Here is a 15,780-nt window from a genome sequence, read left to right as displayed (position 1 = left end):
AGGTATATTTGTTTATCTTGACTCAATGACTTATTGTTTTTAATATTACGTTTTGAAAATATAAATATTGAAGATTTAGCAAGGTGAAATTATTGAAGGAAAAATATTTAAGTAAATTTAAAGCATTTTATTCATAATACTAATTTTCTCTACACATTTAGTAAAGCAAGATATTTTAGAAATACTTTCATACTGGTCACTGTTTTCATATTCAGTCATCTTTTAAACTGCTAATACCAAATCATCCAATAACCAATTCATAAGTCTCTGAGGGAGAAGGAATTATTTACATGAGTATGATAAGTTATTTCATTGGATGACAATTAGATATGTTTAAATAATTCAATATTAAATATGTGGTACAATGTGTCTTGGTATATGATTTATTATGATTATAATTTACCAATTCTACATATATATTAATGAAATAGAGCAGCTAATCTGAACAGTTTTTATTATTATTATTACCCATTTTTTAAGGCCTATATGGTTTACTCTATGGTCTGCTCTGGTGGTCTATCACGCTCATTAAAGTCACAAAACTCCAGCCTCCTGATACAGTAGTACATAGAACATCAATATATGAGGCTATAAGGATATATTTGTGCTAATTTGCATATGCACTATTATTGATGTTTAGATCATTTTTAATGAAAAAGAATGACATTTTAAATGGATTACTCAACAAGATTCTCAAATATCACCACATCCATATTAAAAATGTATTCAATGGACACACGTGATTAATACTACAGCATACAATGTAACTAGATATTTAGCACATGTAAATGTTATGCCAGAGGATGATGGGGGCTGATTCCTCCCAAAGTTTCTGTTCGTCAACTAAATAACTCATAGAGTTGCTTTCCTCGCTCCATTCATCTTTGCCTTGCACTTTTGGAGCATTAAGGAATTATTTTTTTGTAAAGCTGCTCTGAGACAATATGTATTTTCAAAAGTGCTATGCAAATAAACTTCATTTAGCCAGACTAATGACCAATAAATTAATTAATGAGGCTCTAGCATTGTAACTGCAACAGAGAACATCATATTAGCTGCCACAGGTAAATGTACATAAATAAATGGAGATATTAATCATATACAAATACTTAAAACACAATGATGGTCAGATTATGAATCCACTATATTGACACAAACAATAATTCCATTTAAAAAACAACAACAACAAAAAACACACTGAGTGTTACACGTAAAGTTTCTTGCGTAGTGTGTGTGAGAGTTGAAAGTGGAACTCATTGCCAGGATTTTGTTGATTGTGACCAACCACGTTTCTGTTCACCTCTGCCATGACGTCCAATAAAAGCATCTTTCTGCAAATGTAAGAGGAAAATACAGAAATAAGGAGATTTTAATTCGAGATTTCAATTTCCTGAGAACAGCAAAAGCTGAAAAAGATTTAGCATGTGCACATGGCCGGACGCCATTTTTCTATACTAGCAAAATACATTCCTGGTCACTTGACATCATTCACAAAAGCCAAAATTCGCAATTTCATTATTTATTCTGTTCTCTTGATGTGTTGCATGAGGGGGGTGTGGAGCTGCCTTGTGACATCTAGTTTAATGAAGCGCTTTTTGAAATGTGTCAGAAACAGAAGCCATACCTCTCACGTCCTCTCAGTAAGGCGGAGCTTAACTCATGCATGTAAACAGACTGGTGGCCAGACGCTTCCAGCAGCTTTGCCTCTGCTCTGCACACGCTCCACAGGACATCCGCAGACACTGGGATAGTCCTTGCGTCCGCACATTGCCTCCTAGAATAGTGGCATGGTGGCGCATCTGTCTCTAGGTATTCATCGTCCATTGAGGATGTATTTGGGGCTTCAGAGGTCCTGTAGATCAGGGTGAAGAAGAGTTTGGGTTTACCACACAGAGAGGGACACTGGGTTGGGCTGAAAAGCTCCCTGAGATCCTCCAGTCTGATGCCAAGGCGACTAGAGTCCATAGTCAATAGATGAGTGTCCGTTCCCCTGCTGATGATGCAGCAGACGAAGCGATTGACCTTGTGGAGGATCTTGTCGCAGGTCAGGTCTTCCAAGACCTTCTGGGTTTCTTTTAGACCCAGGAGAGAGTGGAGAATGACCCTGAAACCCAGACGCTCAAATGTCTGATTCAACATGTCTGAAAGGACACAACGTAGAGGTTTATGCAAGAGCACATTAAAGAGCTACAAATTCTGTTCCTTTTTACATATTAACTATACTTTATGCCAATATGTAATTAAAGAAAGAAAGAAATTTTTTAGAAAATTAGAGGTGGACAATGGGAGTTTTTACAAATTTAATCATGAAGAGCCTCCCCCCACCAAATATTATGACATCATTGTGGTTGACAGCAAATTCACCGAAAAAACCTAAGTCAAACTCACCACTTATTTCTCTTAACAAACACTCTACATCACTTTCATTTTACTCGAAAGTACTTAATTATGACAGACACTTACCTCCATCAAACCCAACACAGTCAATAATCATACACAGACCCCTCTGCTCAGGATTCATGTCATACTCCTCCATAAAAGCCTAGCAGACAGACAGTGGGAGGAACGTCTTATAACCTACTCAAATAAAATAACCATCAGAAAAGACAATAGATTTTGATTACTATTTACAGTATTTGTAAAGTAAGAAGCTGATTTCTTGCCTCTTGGTGTTGTGTCCCTGTTTCAGGCACTGAAAGCTTCAAATTTTTCAACTCTAGAAAAAGACCATAAACAAGTCTTTAATGTTACTCACAGCTACTTTATATGTGTGTGTGTTTGTATAAACACTAACGAAAAGTCACCTTGAGAACAGCACTGTGATTGTTTCACTGGTTGTACAGGAGACTGACGTTGCACATGGGTGAACTGAAATGAAGGAAAAGAGAGAAACATTAATCCTAATGTAACATACTGTATCTATCTATTCAACACAGAAATGTATTTCTTTAAAATATATGTCTTACCTTAAAAGAATTCTGAACCGTCGGGACTTCACATGGTGCATTATGACCTGATTAATTACAAATTAATTCTTTAGATTTAATTATGCATTCATTTATTTCCCTATTATTTATTTGAAATATTTAGGTGGGGCATCACTCAAGCTTGGTAACTGGAGCCATGAAAAAAAAGCATCTACAATTGGCAAACATGGGTGCACTAGGCATTTCATGTCAGGTTTTTGTCACAATTAAAATAATTCAGAGATGCAATCCAATCAATTAATCACACGTAATGTCACACAGCAAATCTGCTAAGAACTTGAGTTTATTCTAGCTTATTAAGAATCCCTGAGGAAACCAGAGCTTTTTTTTTTTTTTCACTTTTAGGTGACAAGAAATTCAAACAAGAACCAAAAGAAAAGTGATCTCAGAAATGACTGACCTCTATTCTTGTATGCCTGAATCCTTCTGACAAGGTCCATTCTGTGAATGTTCCTCAAACACTGTTCAAGCAGGTCGAGCTTATCACAAGATACTTCATCTAACTTCTCCAACTCCACCACCACATCTAAAAAGCTCTAGAAATCAAATGAAACGAAACAAACATGAAATAAACATTGACATTACACAAACCTCATTAGAAATGGAAAAGTGGTAGATTTTGGACTTTGGATCTTGCTATATGCACATTTATGTTCATTTCAGTTTTCTTGTACAAATATTCTAAAGGTTTAAAATGTACTGTCTCCTGTCTTACAGTAGCTCTAGCGAGCCTTTCTTTGGGCAAGGTACTGCTCAGGAGAAATTTAAGAGATTGCAATTCCTCATCCTCCAGGTTTTCACTCACATCTGCCATTAGAACCCTGTGTAAATGAGATCAATTCAAAATACACACTTTCACGTGGGTGAAAATAACATTCATGGTTACTTCTGCATGGGTTTTTGCCAAGAGAGTGCTCTAATAACCACAAAAACATAAATGTCAGGTTCTAAAATGAGGTTTTTCATTACCATAATTACTAGTTTCACCACATGGGTTGCTTTTCTCATACAAGAAGGAAATATCTCAGACATTGAGATATGCTATTAAGAATGGATAGCATAAATTACCTGTAATCTGAGAGGACGCCTCCCTTCTTCACAATTCCTTCTACCTGTTGTCTACTGGTGCCAAAAACCGTCTTTAGGATATCAAAGCGTTTCATCCGGAACATGAGCTCCATCAGCAGGGCATCGCCTGCTTGAGTTTGTGTCTGTTTGGCAAATGCCAACAAAGCTCCTCTAAAATCTTCCACACAGATGTTGTTGAACAAATCCGTACAAAGGTACCTTAGGGTCTTACACTCCTCTTTTTTAAGAGATGCAGTTACTTTGTTAACCGTGTTGGAAAATCTATCCGCCATTTCACTGTATGATCCTGTATAGTTTGGGTCAGTTAAACAGCCGGGAGTATGGAATTGTATTATGCATTTTAAACATCTATTTGTTTACTTAAAAGTGTGTGTGTGTGGGGGGGGGGGGGGGGGGGGGTGGCTATCTGACCCTTTTTTCTTGAGCTATTATCGAATGAAAATTGCATTTATCATGCCATTGAAAAAATAAATCCACTTTAGCCTCATTCATCACATTCTAGAAATCATCAAAAGCCACTTTGGATTCACACCTGTAAATGACAAAGCACACCATTAAGTTTTTTTTTTTCTTTTTTTCAATGAATGTGAACAAAGGGAAGACAGCCGCTTGGGCCAGACTTACTATCAATGTCCTTAATTTAGAGAACCAAAGGTTTTGTTGGTGTTGCCCACATACAGGCTTATCTTCTGGTGACACTAAACAGAAAAAAAAGAAAAAGAAATGTAGAACATAAATAAAAGATAAGGCAATATCATAACGGTATTAGATCTGGTTATCCTGCATTAATATGCTACATAGTGCATTTAAACCTCTACATAAATTTTACATTGAATATGAGGGTGGTTTGACTTCAAGGGGATTATTTTGTATTTAGGACAAAACAGTTCACTTTTTTGCGTACAGAATCTTGGTATCAAATTCAAAAGTGAAACCAACCTCCCAGAAGAATTTAAGGGGAATCCCATGAAGGACTCGGTGGCTTTCCGTTTGTCTCTAGTGAAGTAATTTGATTCACGTTCATGAGTAAAGTATAACTCTTTTAAGTATAAAAGATATCGTATAAAAAAATAATAATAATAAACAGAAGGCGAGGACGGGTAACGTTACACCAACAAATGCTGAGGGGATATTCATGACCAAATATCAATATGCGCAAATGTTTCCTCCATAGATCAAAGTGTCTCAAACATGTTTATTTATATATATTGAACTATATATATGATATTGCTTGATCAAAAAACGCACTTTTCCATCACGGTTGTCTGTCTAATCGTGCAAAGTACGGATTGTAATTGTTCCGTGACGTACCAGGCTCACGTGCAATACAACTGGAACCGTACCTTACAGTTCTTAGAACCGTTCAGCCCGATAGTGGAAAAGAGGCTCATGGGATTAAATTTATTGGAACTGTTCAAAGGATCCGTTTCGACTCGAGCGATTCGTTTGCGTCTTCACAGTGAAAAGATCCGACTCAAAAGAATGGTTTGATACATGAACAGGATACTTTGATTACACAAAAGCATTATCCTTTTAGCGTTAGGGAGGAGCTCATAGTTAAATGCCACCAACATCAAGTAACCACCGATAAAATAAGATGGATATATTTTATTCAAAAAGCACAAACTTCGCCACTACGTCCACATGCGTCACACAACAAGCTCTAATTACCTTTGTTTGTGCAACTATGCATTTTATGGAAATGGTATGCAGAGTTAATAATATAAACAAACAATAAGTTAAAATATTAGCCTACCGTTGACACTGTGTGGCTTCATCTCCATGATAAGACCCCAACAGAACGCCTTAACATTGATTAGGCTTTCTGAAATCATCTATCTAGGACTCAAAACGCCACGCACAAGGCCACGCCCTCAAATGACGTAGTAATACTACTCCACGCACTTTCATTCGTTATACTGGAGGGAAATTTGGCTGATTCCAAACAAATACTTAATTACTAATAAGATAAGAGACGTTTATTTTCGTATTATCCATCGTGTTTATCCTATTAATACCTTCTTAAAGAAATTCAAAAAAGATATTGATACAAATTGTTATTTTTGCAAACAGCACCCAGAGACTATTGTGCATTTATTTTGGCTTTGCCATTACTCTAAATTATTGTGGAAAGACTTTTCCCTATTTGTGACTGAGAACATTGATAAGGATTTTCTTTACTTTGGGAAAATGTGTTGTTTGGAATTGTTAACTGCAAAAAAAAAAGCATTTTTTGGGAAACAAAATATACTTACTTATCTAAATTTTATATACATACATGTAAATTTTCAGGTCAGAAATCACTTTTTTATGGTTTGCTTGCTGAATTGCAGCATTACTTTGGGATTGTCATTAACTCGTGTAACAAGAAGGCTTTAAAAACAATTGAAATTTGTAGGTCTTTTAAGCTTTTACTTTGATGTGATCTTCTGTGATTAGTTTTACCCCCCTATCTTGTTTATACCCTGTAGTTTTTTTTCCTTTGCTTTTTTCTTTGTCTATATAATGCTCTTAATTAAAAAAAAAAAAAAAAAAAAACTTTCAGTTGTTACAGTTTCACATACCCATTCTAAAAAATATTTACTTCTTACTTCTTATTGTGCTTATTTAATAGTGCTTCTGTAACAGACCTGTTGGAGAGTCAAGGGAGGGAATGCGTGTTGACGAGCCGTAATAACATTATTATTTTGTATTTTTTTTGTAGGGGAATTAACTTGAATATCTCTATGGCACAGCTTTTACGTAAATCGAAAGGTTTGAACTTTTTTAAAAGGTGCAAAAATTATACAACTTAAACAACAAACGAAAAATTCTTTATTAGAAATTGTTAACAATTAAATATGTTTATGATGTAAACAATTTAATTAGTTTATGATGTAAAAATAAAGTTTGTGCTTTGAGACCATGTTTGAAGTTAACAGGCTATTTTGTGCCAGGAGACAATAATTCATAATGCCATTCAAGTGTTGTTTGTGTAACATTTTTAAGGCTGGCCTAAATGCTAAAAGACATGTCAAGGTCTTGTAATATGAGCAGCATGAGGAGTGTCTTTATTTGTATAGCAAGGCAGTTGTAAAAGTCCCCAAAGATAAAGAAAAAAAAAAAGCAATAATCTCTTGTGCAACAGACTGAAGCTACTGATGATTACAATAACCCCTTCAAAAGTCAGTTTATATCAAAGCTGCTCATTTGCAGATAAAATACAATAATCTAAAGGCTTTTAATAACTGCATAATTGCAATATTTCAGATATAAATGTACAACCCTAGAGCAATTTTGTCTTTAGGGATTTTACATTTTTCTTCACATATTACAGATTATTCAGATCAGATGCATAGATCTCAGCTAAGAGAGATGCAGAGTTACACACTTTATGGGGAATAAGCCTACATTTAGAAATTATACAGTACAACAGTATGCCTACATAAACAATAGATTTTAAATGATGATTGTATATGAAGAGGAAATGACTGCTGTTATTCATACCTCTTCCTCAGAGCTGAACTATATATTGGAGTTGAGTTTTTGAGGTGCAATATGAGAACCAGAAACCACCCCATCTGAAGTAAATGTATCATCTAATAATCTGTGAATGTCCTCTTAAAAGGTTTTTGAAATGTAAGATGATCTTCTGGGACAACTAAGCCATTATCCTTAATGCTTGTAAATCAGTCTGTAGTTTTTAATGGCTGATATCCTTGGTGAGCACTATTATAGCACCATTGTTGTAACATCTGTGGAAATGCAAAGCATTACACTGTTTCAAACACAGCAATTCAGTAATTTGGGACCCATACTTGGATATAAACTAATGACAACTCTTGGTTAGCCTAACACGTAGCATGATATATATATATGGACTCTCTTTTGCCTTCTGAATTGCCTTAATTCTTTGTGGCATAGATTCAGCAAGGTTATGGTGACATTCCATATTGACATGACAGCATCACGCAGTTGCAGATTTGTCGGTTGCACATCCATGATGCAAGTCTCTCGTTCCACCACATCCCAAAGCTGCTCTATTGGGTTGAGATCTGGTAACTGTGGAGGCCATTTGAGTAAAGTGAACTCATTGTCATGTTCAAGAAACTTCTTTCAGACAAATCCAGTCTGAGTTATATTAATAATGGTCCTGGCCCCTCCAAGCCTTTCAATGAGGGCAAGCATGTGTTGGTTGTCAACAGTTCAGAACACGTGAAATAAAGTGTGTGCAGTGCATCCGTAATAAAATGTCCTTCACACGGCTCCGGGGGATGAATATAGGCCTTCTGTGGCGAATCCATGCATTTTTGTAAGATAAATATCCATATTTCAAATGTAATAAACACTTTTTTGACTGTCGTACCCAGAAGGCATGCCGGTGGATGGTATAGGACACGTCTCTTGCCTCTGAGAAATGAAGGAGCGAAGGAAACAAAGTTTCCTTACTTTAGCAAAAGAAAAACCAGTCTCCTCTTGGCTTTCAGTATATTGAAATTCTCCTAGATTTTCCTTTAAAAATCTTTGTTTTGTGCTTCTAGTTCATGACCGGTGTTTTGTTTTGTCTCCACGTTCATCACTAATCATCCAACGCTGGCGTCTTTCATCATCCACCCAGAATGGCTTCCGTTAAAAATGTTTATTATTTTTAAAATATGGATATTTATCTTACAAAAACACCCGGATTCATTGCGGGAGGCCTTTATTCACTCCCCAGAGCCCTGTGAGGGTTGTTTTATTACGGATTTTCCCACTTTATTTCACATCTTTTGGACCAGTGATCCTCAAATCTTGCTCGCGAGATCCACTTTCCTGCAGAGTTTAACTCTAACTCCTTCATTTTATCAAGCTAACCAATGTCTTCAGGATCTTTAGTAAATCACAGATGGGGTTTGTTGGATTAGGGTTGGAGTTAAATTTACGTGAGCCAGATTTGAGGATTTTGGATTGTTGATAACCAACACCGTCTTACCCCCATTGAAAGGCTTGGAGGGGCCAAGACAATATTTAATTTAACTCTGATTGGATTCGTCTGAAAGAAGAAAGTCACATATAACTAGGATGCTTTGAGGGTGAGTAAAACACAGGCTAATTTTCATTTTTGGGAAAACTAATCCTTTAAGCTTATGCTTAACCTCCATTATTTCTTTTTTTTTTTTTTGATTGGATATGGAAAGATAGTGTTCTGAATTCTTAGAGTAACGTGGCCCCATATTTCATTGTTTTATGATATTTTACAATAAACAGCCAAAACAAAATATGTTTCTAACTAATTAATTGATAATTCTCTATCAGCATGTACACATCTATAAAACTGTGGTTTGGTTATCAACAGTGTTCAAAATATCTTATTTTGTGTTCCACACAAAAGGTTTGGAACACATTAGGGGTGAGTTTTTATTTGTTGGGTGAATTATCACAAAATGAATATGATTGCTCGGGTTTGAAAACAAGTTAAATGCTGTCGAAAATGATTCCTTCTTTTCAAGTTCACAAAGTAGAAGTGTTCTCAGCATCTTCCATCCTCTTATCCTGGAGGGTCCCGGACAGAGTGTCAGAGTCCAGCAGCTCAACCACATTGTATGGGGCGCAGTCCTCCAACCCCAGCTTCCCACAAATCCACCCACAGAAGCCCTTCTCCAGGTCCCTCACCGCCAGCCACCATTCTCCAAAAACCCAGGAGAGCTGGGTCAAGGCGGCATACACCCCCATACAAACACACAACGTCATGATCAGCACTGGGTATAACAGAATGAGCAAGGGACACACCGTGATTTTGTGCAAAAAGCTGCGTTCCTCATTGTAAACCAGGAAGACATTGTACCAGGTGAGCGTTCCATAGTAAAACAATGTGATGAAGGAGAGAAAGAAGACGAATGGAGAGCAGGAAAGGCTCCAGAGGAGAACATGAGGGCCCTGGCTGACCCCCAGCGCGCAGGGTTTTTGCTTGGCTTCTGCAGCCCCATCACATTCTGCATCTAGACGCTCTTTGGAGCGTGCAATGTCTCTCAGCTCTTTGTCTGTAAGCGTCATATAGATGTCTACCATTTGGCCTTTCCGCTTTCCCCGTGTGATGGTGCCAGCCAGGGTCACGTAACGGCTGTCAGGAGGGATATCCTCTTCATCTGTGAATGAAAGATAAATATTAAAGAGGATATTGGATTAAAAACACATTACTGTAAATAATGTCATGCAAGAGAGAAAGAGGAAATACAATAAACATTGGAATGTATACAGTCCATGCCAGCAGACACAAAACTCTTGCCTTGATTAAATTACTAATTACAAAAAAACAAAAACACTTATTTCACCACTAGGACTGGATATAATATAAATGTATATTACATTTATAATTATTAAATACAATTTATTTAAAATTATGTCCAAAAAAATTGCAAATATTATCTGTTTAAAGATTTTTGACAGTTAAAAAGTTTGGGATTTGTATGATTTATATATATATATATATATATATATATATATATATATATATATATATATATATATATATATATATATAAATAATATATATATATTATATATATATATTAATACACTTTAGAAATGTTATTTATTCATTTGAGGACAAAGCTGAATTTGTTGATTTGGTGCTGATAAATATTTGTGTAAGAACTTTTATTCATTTTTTTTTTTTACCATTGATGAATAGAAAGTTTAAACAAACAACATTATTTAAAATAGAAATCTTTTGTAACATTTTACACTTCTTTAATGTAAAATCAGGTCAATTTAATAAACCCTTGAATGGTAAAAGTATTACTTTCTTAAAAAAATTAATGAATTAATTAATTAATGATGATAGCATATAAAATTTAGGTCTACTAATGTTTCTAACTCACAAGACCCACCTTTTCTAGTACTGGTAATTACAAATATATACTTCCCTGATATTTCAAGATTTTTCTTATAAAAATGAAGAGGACAAAAAAAAAAACCTAGATAACTAACATAAAATGATAAGCAAGGATAAAACATAAAATATAAAATCACGTTATATTTAATATACGTAAGGATTATTACTCATGGTGTATTCTGAATAGAAAGCACACGTGATATGGTGCCGTCATGTTTTAACCCATTACAGTAAACAAATGATGGATTTCACTGCACTTAAACAAACATCCCTCTACAGTTCACTCCAAAATATTTTTTCACCTTCGTAAAGTCCAGGACTAAAGCTTCCGTCCACATCTGCCGAGGTTCCCTCCCCAGCATCCTCCACCTCCAGGTCAGAGCGGTAGACAATCTCTTTCTTTTTCTTCTTCTTTTTCCTCCTGGTGGTGGTTCCCTCCTCCTCTGCTGACCTCTGGAGCGTGTTCACTGGGGTCTCCTCTGTCCCAGTCGCTCCCTCCAGCTCCAGACCAGTGATGTCTCCAGATGCCCCTTCACTCATGACTGTGAAGCCAGAGAGACTCCTATGATGTCAGTATGCAGCTGGACACACCTGCTTGGTGTGTCAATCAATCTTTCAAGAGGTTTCCTTCTAGAATGAGAGAGAGAGAGAGAGAGAGAGAGAGAGAGAGAGAGAGAGAGAGAGAGAGGCCCCAACCGCCTGCTATACATGTTACTTTGTTTTGAGCTGCATTGCAATACATCGCATTTTAGGAGCTGGCACTGTTTATCTCAAGCCACGCCCCACGCGTACTATCTGATTTACTGATATTAGAATACACAGTTCTTACCTCGAATAAACTCCCAAACAAAAGTAGAGGTCGTTAGATTATTCAGTTTATTGTCTGCAAGTCCTCACCATGTGTAACATTTTAGCGCGGTGTTTATTCTTTACGAGAGTGCCACGCAGAAGACAGCGCATCCCCCCTCGCGCCGCTAATGCCAATGTTTGGCCAATCAGCGGCGTGCGCGTGCTCGCTTAATGCAGAGCTCTGCCTAGCAACCCAACTCCGAGTAAGATGCCAGAAAATCTGATTAATCATTTATTCCCACTGAATACTTAGGACCATGTGATATTTCAGTTTTTCTTTTTTAATAAATCTTCAAAAATTGCAACAATTCTGTGTTTTTCTGTCAATATGGGTTGCTATGTGTACATTAATGAGGGGGAAACAAATACTTAAATGATTTTAGCAAATGGCTGCAATATAACAAACAGTGAAAAATTTAAGGGGGTCTGAATACTTTCCGTACCTACTGTATATAATAGAAATCTTACAATTACAAACATTCACAATATCATATTATTACACATATTTACATTGATTAAACAATTCTGAAAGAACTATTAGAGTTCCATTTTACTATGAGAATGATGCAATTCAGTGGGCATCATTTAAAGGCCACAGTCAATTCCTAGCAAAAAACAAGACAAAACAAAAACATTTGTGGTACACCCACACTGTGAGGAAGAGCAGCTGTTTGACGGTCTAGACTTGTTTTGTTATTCACAGCTTGGATTTGGTTATGGCCATGATTTCTCTAAACATGTCTGTATTTTCTCCCTCTGGGGCTGGAGGCCAGGTAGTGTGATCTGATTGGAGAGAAACTGAAACAGAAAGCGTTTGCATACTCAAATAATAAGAGTCAACATCCGTTTTTGATTTCGCAATAACAGCATGTATTATGCCATCATCTGGCCAGGAAATGGGTACCTGGTATTTCCCACACCGAGTGGTAGAGGCTCTGTCCTGCATCACGTTTCAGGGTTGATCTAGTAATGTACTGCAACTGGCAGCTGGAGACAGCAAGAAACATACAGCTGTAGATACCTGACCCAATTAAAGTAAATATTTAAATCTCAGGTTATTTAATAACCAGTTTTGTAATTTCACATAAAAGATTAAAAAACAATTAAAGATCTTAACTATTCCAAACTTAGACCGGTAGTGTATATAAATACATATAGCTATAAATATTGTATATAATTTTAAAACCTCAACATCATACGTTTCCTCCTCAGGAACACAGAGTCTTTAAGCCAGACTAAATGGCGCTGGCATCTTAAGCATTGATGGGCCAACATCTTTGTAGATTTCCATTGCAGTTTTGGAGAATATAGTTCCCTACATTCAAAAAACACAAAACAAGTTTACATTAAAGTTGAATTAGAATTACACCACAGAGAATAAACACATGCAATTAAGTAAAAACTTACTTTTGACATTTTCAGGAGAGGATGGTTTTCTACATTTAATTTATGCATTTAAACAAATGTATGTAAATTTACAATTTAACTTTGTGGATTTATCCAAAGGAACATGCAAATGAGAAATATAAATCAAACATGGAATTCAACCCTTTGTTTCAGCATCTCCCTGAATGTGCAGCACGATCCAAACACAGTACATGCTTTAAAAGATTTTCCAAGCTGTCACTGACCGGAGCCACAGAGTTGATCTGGACCCCGCTGTCAATCCACTCAATAGCCAGGCTCTTGGTCAGGCTGTCCACCACTGCTCTGGCAACTCCTGTGTGGCTGACATAAAAAAATAAAATAAAATAAAAAGTCATTTTTCTGAGTGGGTCTTATCAGTCAAAAAATGGAAAGTGATACGCAATATGTTTATTATATTGTTATAATGTACAACTCAAGCCATTCCAGGGCCACATGTCCAAAATTATGTTTACAATTACACCACCAAGATCTTTCATCTATGCATTGCATGCAACGAATAAAAAGCCTTTGAATTTGTTATGCAGACATGTCAATTCATTAATAGCAGAAACGAGTCTTACAATTTACAGATACAATCAAAAAAATAGCAGCTAAACTGTATGTCTCGCATTTCACATTACGATGTATGTCTTATCTAGGGGTGTGCACGAATAGTCGAATATTTGGTCTGTAATTATTATTAAACCCTCTTCGAATTTTACTATGTGATAATTTGCTGGCCGTGAATCCAGAACCCATGATAAATCCTAAGCAGTTAGTACTACATCCAGAATCCACTGGGTGGCGCTGTGGAGCGTGTTTACAAGTTGATAGTATTTGGCCTCGCGAAGTTTGGATTTACCTTGATCTGACAAATTGTAATTACTTCTGATCAAAGCGCGTTCTTATTGTTATCAGACTGAGGAATAAACTTTCACCTGAGCATGTGGATATTATTGTTTCTCTCAAAATTAAATACACTAGACGTAGCCACGTCTGTGACGAGACGGACCGTGAAGCAAAATCTGTGCAAAAAAGTTTTAAAATTAAAAGTCTTTTTCCGGTGTTGATCCAGCTTCCTGTTGTCAGGACTTTTAATTATATATATTTGCGTTTTATTAGTAAATATTACTAAATAAATAATCAATGTGTACAAAATCATGGATGTAAGAAGGGTAGATAGCAAAACATTTAACTGTTTTGCTAAGATAGCAAAATACAGTTATTATGAAAACACGAAAGACATTGAAAGACATCGCAGTATGTAAAACCATGTGATTTTATTTTACAGTATGTACACTGACACTGAATATATTCTATAATCGTATTAACTTGGAATATGTTCTTCTTTTCTTATGGTGGAATTTGCTTTACTTTCAACAAGAGTTCTGAGAGAGATTTAATGCAAGTCCATGTTGCTTAAATCAATTCACAAATTCCAACGTAATCTTCCAAATAGTGTGTACAGCCCTCAAATTACACACAAACACAGCTGGATGCAGACAGTGATGTCATCCACACAAGTTTGTCAACTCAGTCTTGCAGTCTGATTTATTTAAAATGATGTAAAATTATTTATTGCTTACTAAGATTATACATGTATACACATTTACAAAAAAATATGTGTCTATATATCTATATATGTTATAATCTGCATGGTTTTAAACATACACTTACATACACATCAACATTTTATAACTGTGCAAATTTGAAGTGAGTGCATACCACAATTAGTTAAAAACAATTACAAGGGCCATTGAATTAAAAGTTGCTCAATAAAAACACCATTTGGCTTTATATAATAAAGTAGAATAAAAACAAACTAATAAAAACAACAGTTCAGAAGGCAAGTCTTGGAAAGATGGGCACTTCAGCATTGTGATTCCTAATCTATTGAATTTAACACAAAATTATCTGCCCTAGATGTAATTTTAAGTAGTACCCAGCATCTCACAGTCCTTTATGATAGCCAACGCTGCCAAAAAACCTGTACAACATAAATGTGCTGATATCTACACAACCAATACAAAGAGTACTTAAAATTACTACGTCTGTATTTACATGTATTAAATACCTGTCTTCAAGCACTTATGGTTAGGGTCAAGTGTGAGTAGTGGCCAAAAAAAAACCTGTTTGTGTGTGTGTGTTTCATGTAAATAAATTAAAACTGCTACAAGTCAAACCAAAGCGAGGCCTCTAAAACAGGTTAGTGTGAAAGTGCATACTGTAGTATTTCTCTGAGATCTAAATATCTTCGTCCATTCAAGTCTTCCGCTGTGCTTTCGGTGGTTCAACAACAGTATATCTGTGGTTCTTCTGAGATGTGGCCAGTTGTCATCGGGCCACATGAAACCAAAGGCTTTTGTAACATTGCACACTGGCGTGTAGTGTTTTTATCCCATAATTCATTGCAGTCAGTAGCTGTTTTCGTGGCCAGCGAGGATGTAGAGATTGCTGTGTGCTGTGGGATTGTCTGTTGGTCGGCTCTCCAAAACCACCACTCTATAAAGAATGAAATAAAAACAAATACAGATGACCTGATGCCCTTTCTGCAAACATATGACCAGCGTTTGGCACACCAGTAATAAAGGGAAT

At 36.1% G+C, this 15,780-nt stretch overlaps 3 protein-coding genes across 10 annotated transcripts in view; all 3 read right to left on the bottom strand.

Annotated features, from left to right (window-relative positions):
* Positions 1–1,126: 1,126 nt before the first annotated feature.
* LOC128022218 (CASP8 and FADD-like apoptosis regulator) lies at positions 1,127–5,979 on the bottom strand. The gene is made up of 11 exons (XM_052609560.1): positions 5,833–5,979; positions 4,701–4,774; positions 4,056–4,608; positions 3,703–3,808; positions 3,388–3,523; positions 2,967–3,013; positions 2,805–2,868; positions 2,664–2,716; positions 2,464–2,542; positions 1,625–2,141; positions 1,127–1,331 (listed from the first exon to the last, which is right to left on the bottom strand). Exons 3-11 carry the CDS (start codon positions 4,346–4,348, stop codon positions 1,205–1,207), a joined length of 1,422 nt encoding a protein of 473 aa, XP_052465520.1. The 5' UTR covers positions 4,349–4,608; positions 4,701–4,774; positions 5,833–5,979; the 3' UTR covers positions 1,127–1,204.
* An 892-nt stretch (positions 5,980–6,871) lies between these two features.
* Positions 6,872–14,211, bottom strand: LOC128022216 (transmembrane protein 169). 2 transcript variants are annotated; one of them, XM_052609556.1, is made up of 7 exons: positions 14,124–14,211; positions 13,410–13,506; positions 12,965–13,093; positions 12,683–12,765; positions 11,759–12,576; positions 11,232–11,559; positions 6,872–10,180 (listed from the first exon to the last, which is right to left on the bottom strand). In XM_052609556.1, the coding sequence occupies exons 6-7, from the start codon at positions 11,467–11,469 to the stop codon at positions 9,546–9,548; spliced, it is 873 nt and encodes a 290-aa protein (XP_052465516.1). In that variant the 5' UTR covers positions 11,470–11,559; positions 11,759–12,576; positions 12,683–12,765; positions 12,965–13,093; positions 13,410–13,506; positions 14,124–14,211; the 3' UTR covers positions 6,872–9,545. The 2 variants fall into 2 exon arrangements, with proteins under 2 accessions (XP_052465516.1, XP_052465517.1); XM_052609557.1 differs by having other exon boundaries at positions 11,759–12,765.
* Positions 14,212–14,446: 235 nt separating this feature from the next.
* The window catches only part of LOC128022215 (mitogen-activated protein kinase kinase kinase kinase 3), a 54,668-nt gene continuing 53,334 nt past the window's right edge, over positions 14,447–15,780 (bottom strand). For all 7 annotated transcript variants that reach the window (XM_052609548.1, XM_052609550.1, XM_052609549.1 and 4 more), the window contains one exon: positions 14,447–15,687. In XM_052609548.1, the coding sequence (XP_052465508.1) occupies positions 15,600–15,687 (88 nt within the window). In that variant the 3' untranslated portion in view covers positions 14,447–15,599. The remainder of the gene's footprint in view (positions 15,688–15,780) is intronic.

This window comes from Carassius gibelio, chromosome A11 (genome assembly GCF_023724105.1).
Source record: "Carassius gibelio isolate Cgi1373 ecotype wild population from Czech Republic chromosome A11, carGib1.2-hapl.c, whole genome shotgun sequence".
In the NCBI taxonomy this organism is placed as follows: Eukaryota; Metazoa; Chordata; class Actinopteri; order Cypriniformes; family Cyprinidae; genus Carassius; species Carassius gibelio.
The sequence above is the reverse complement of the archived record's forward strand: the minus strand, read 5'-3'. Positions and strand labels throughout refer to the sequence as shown.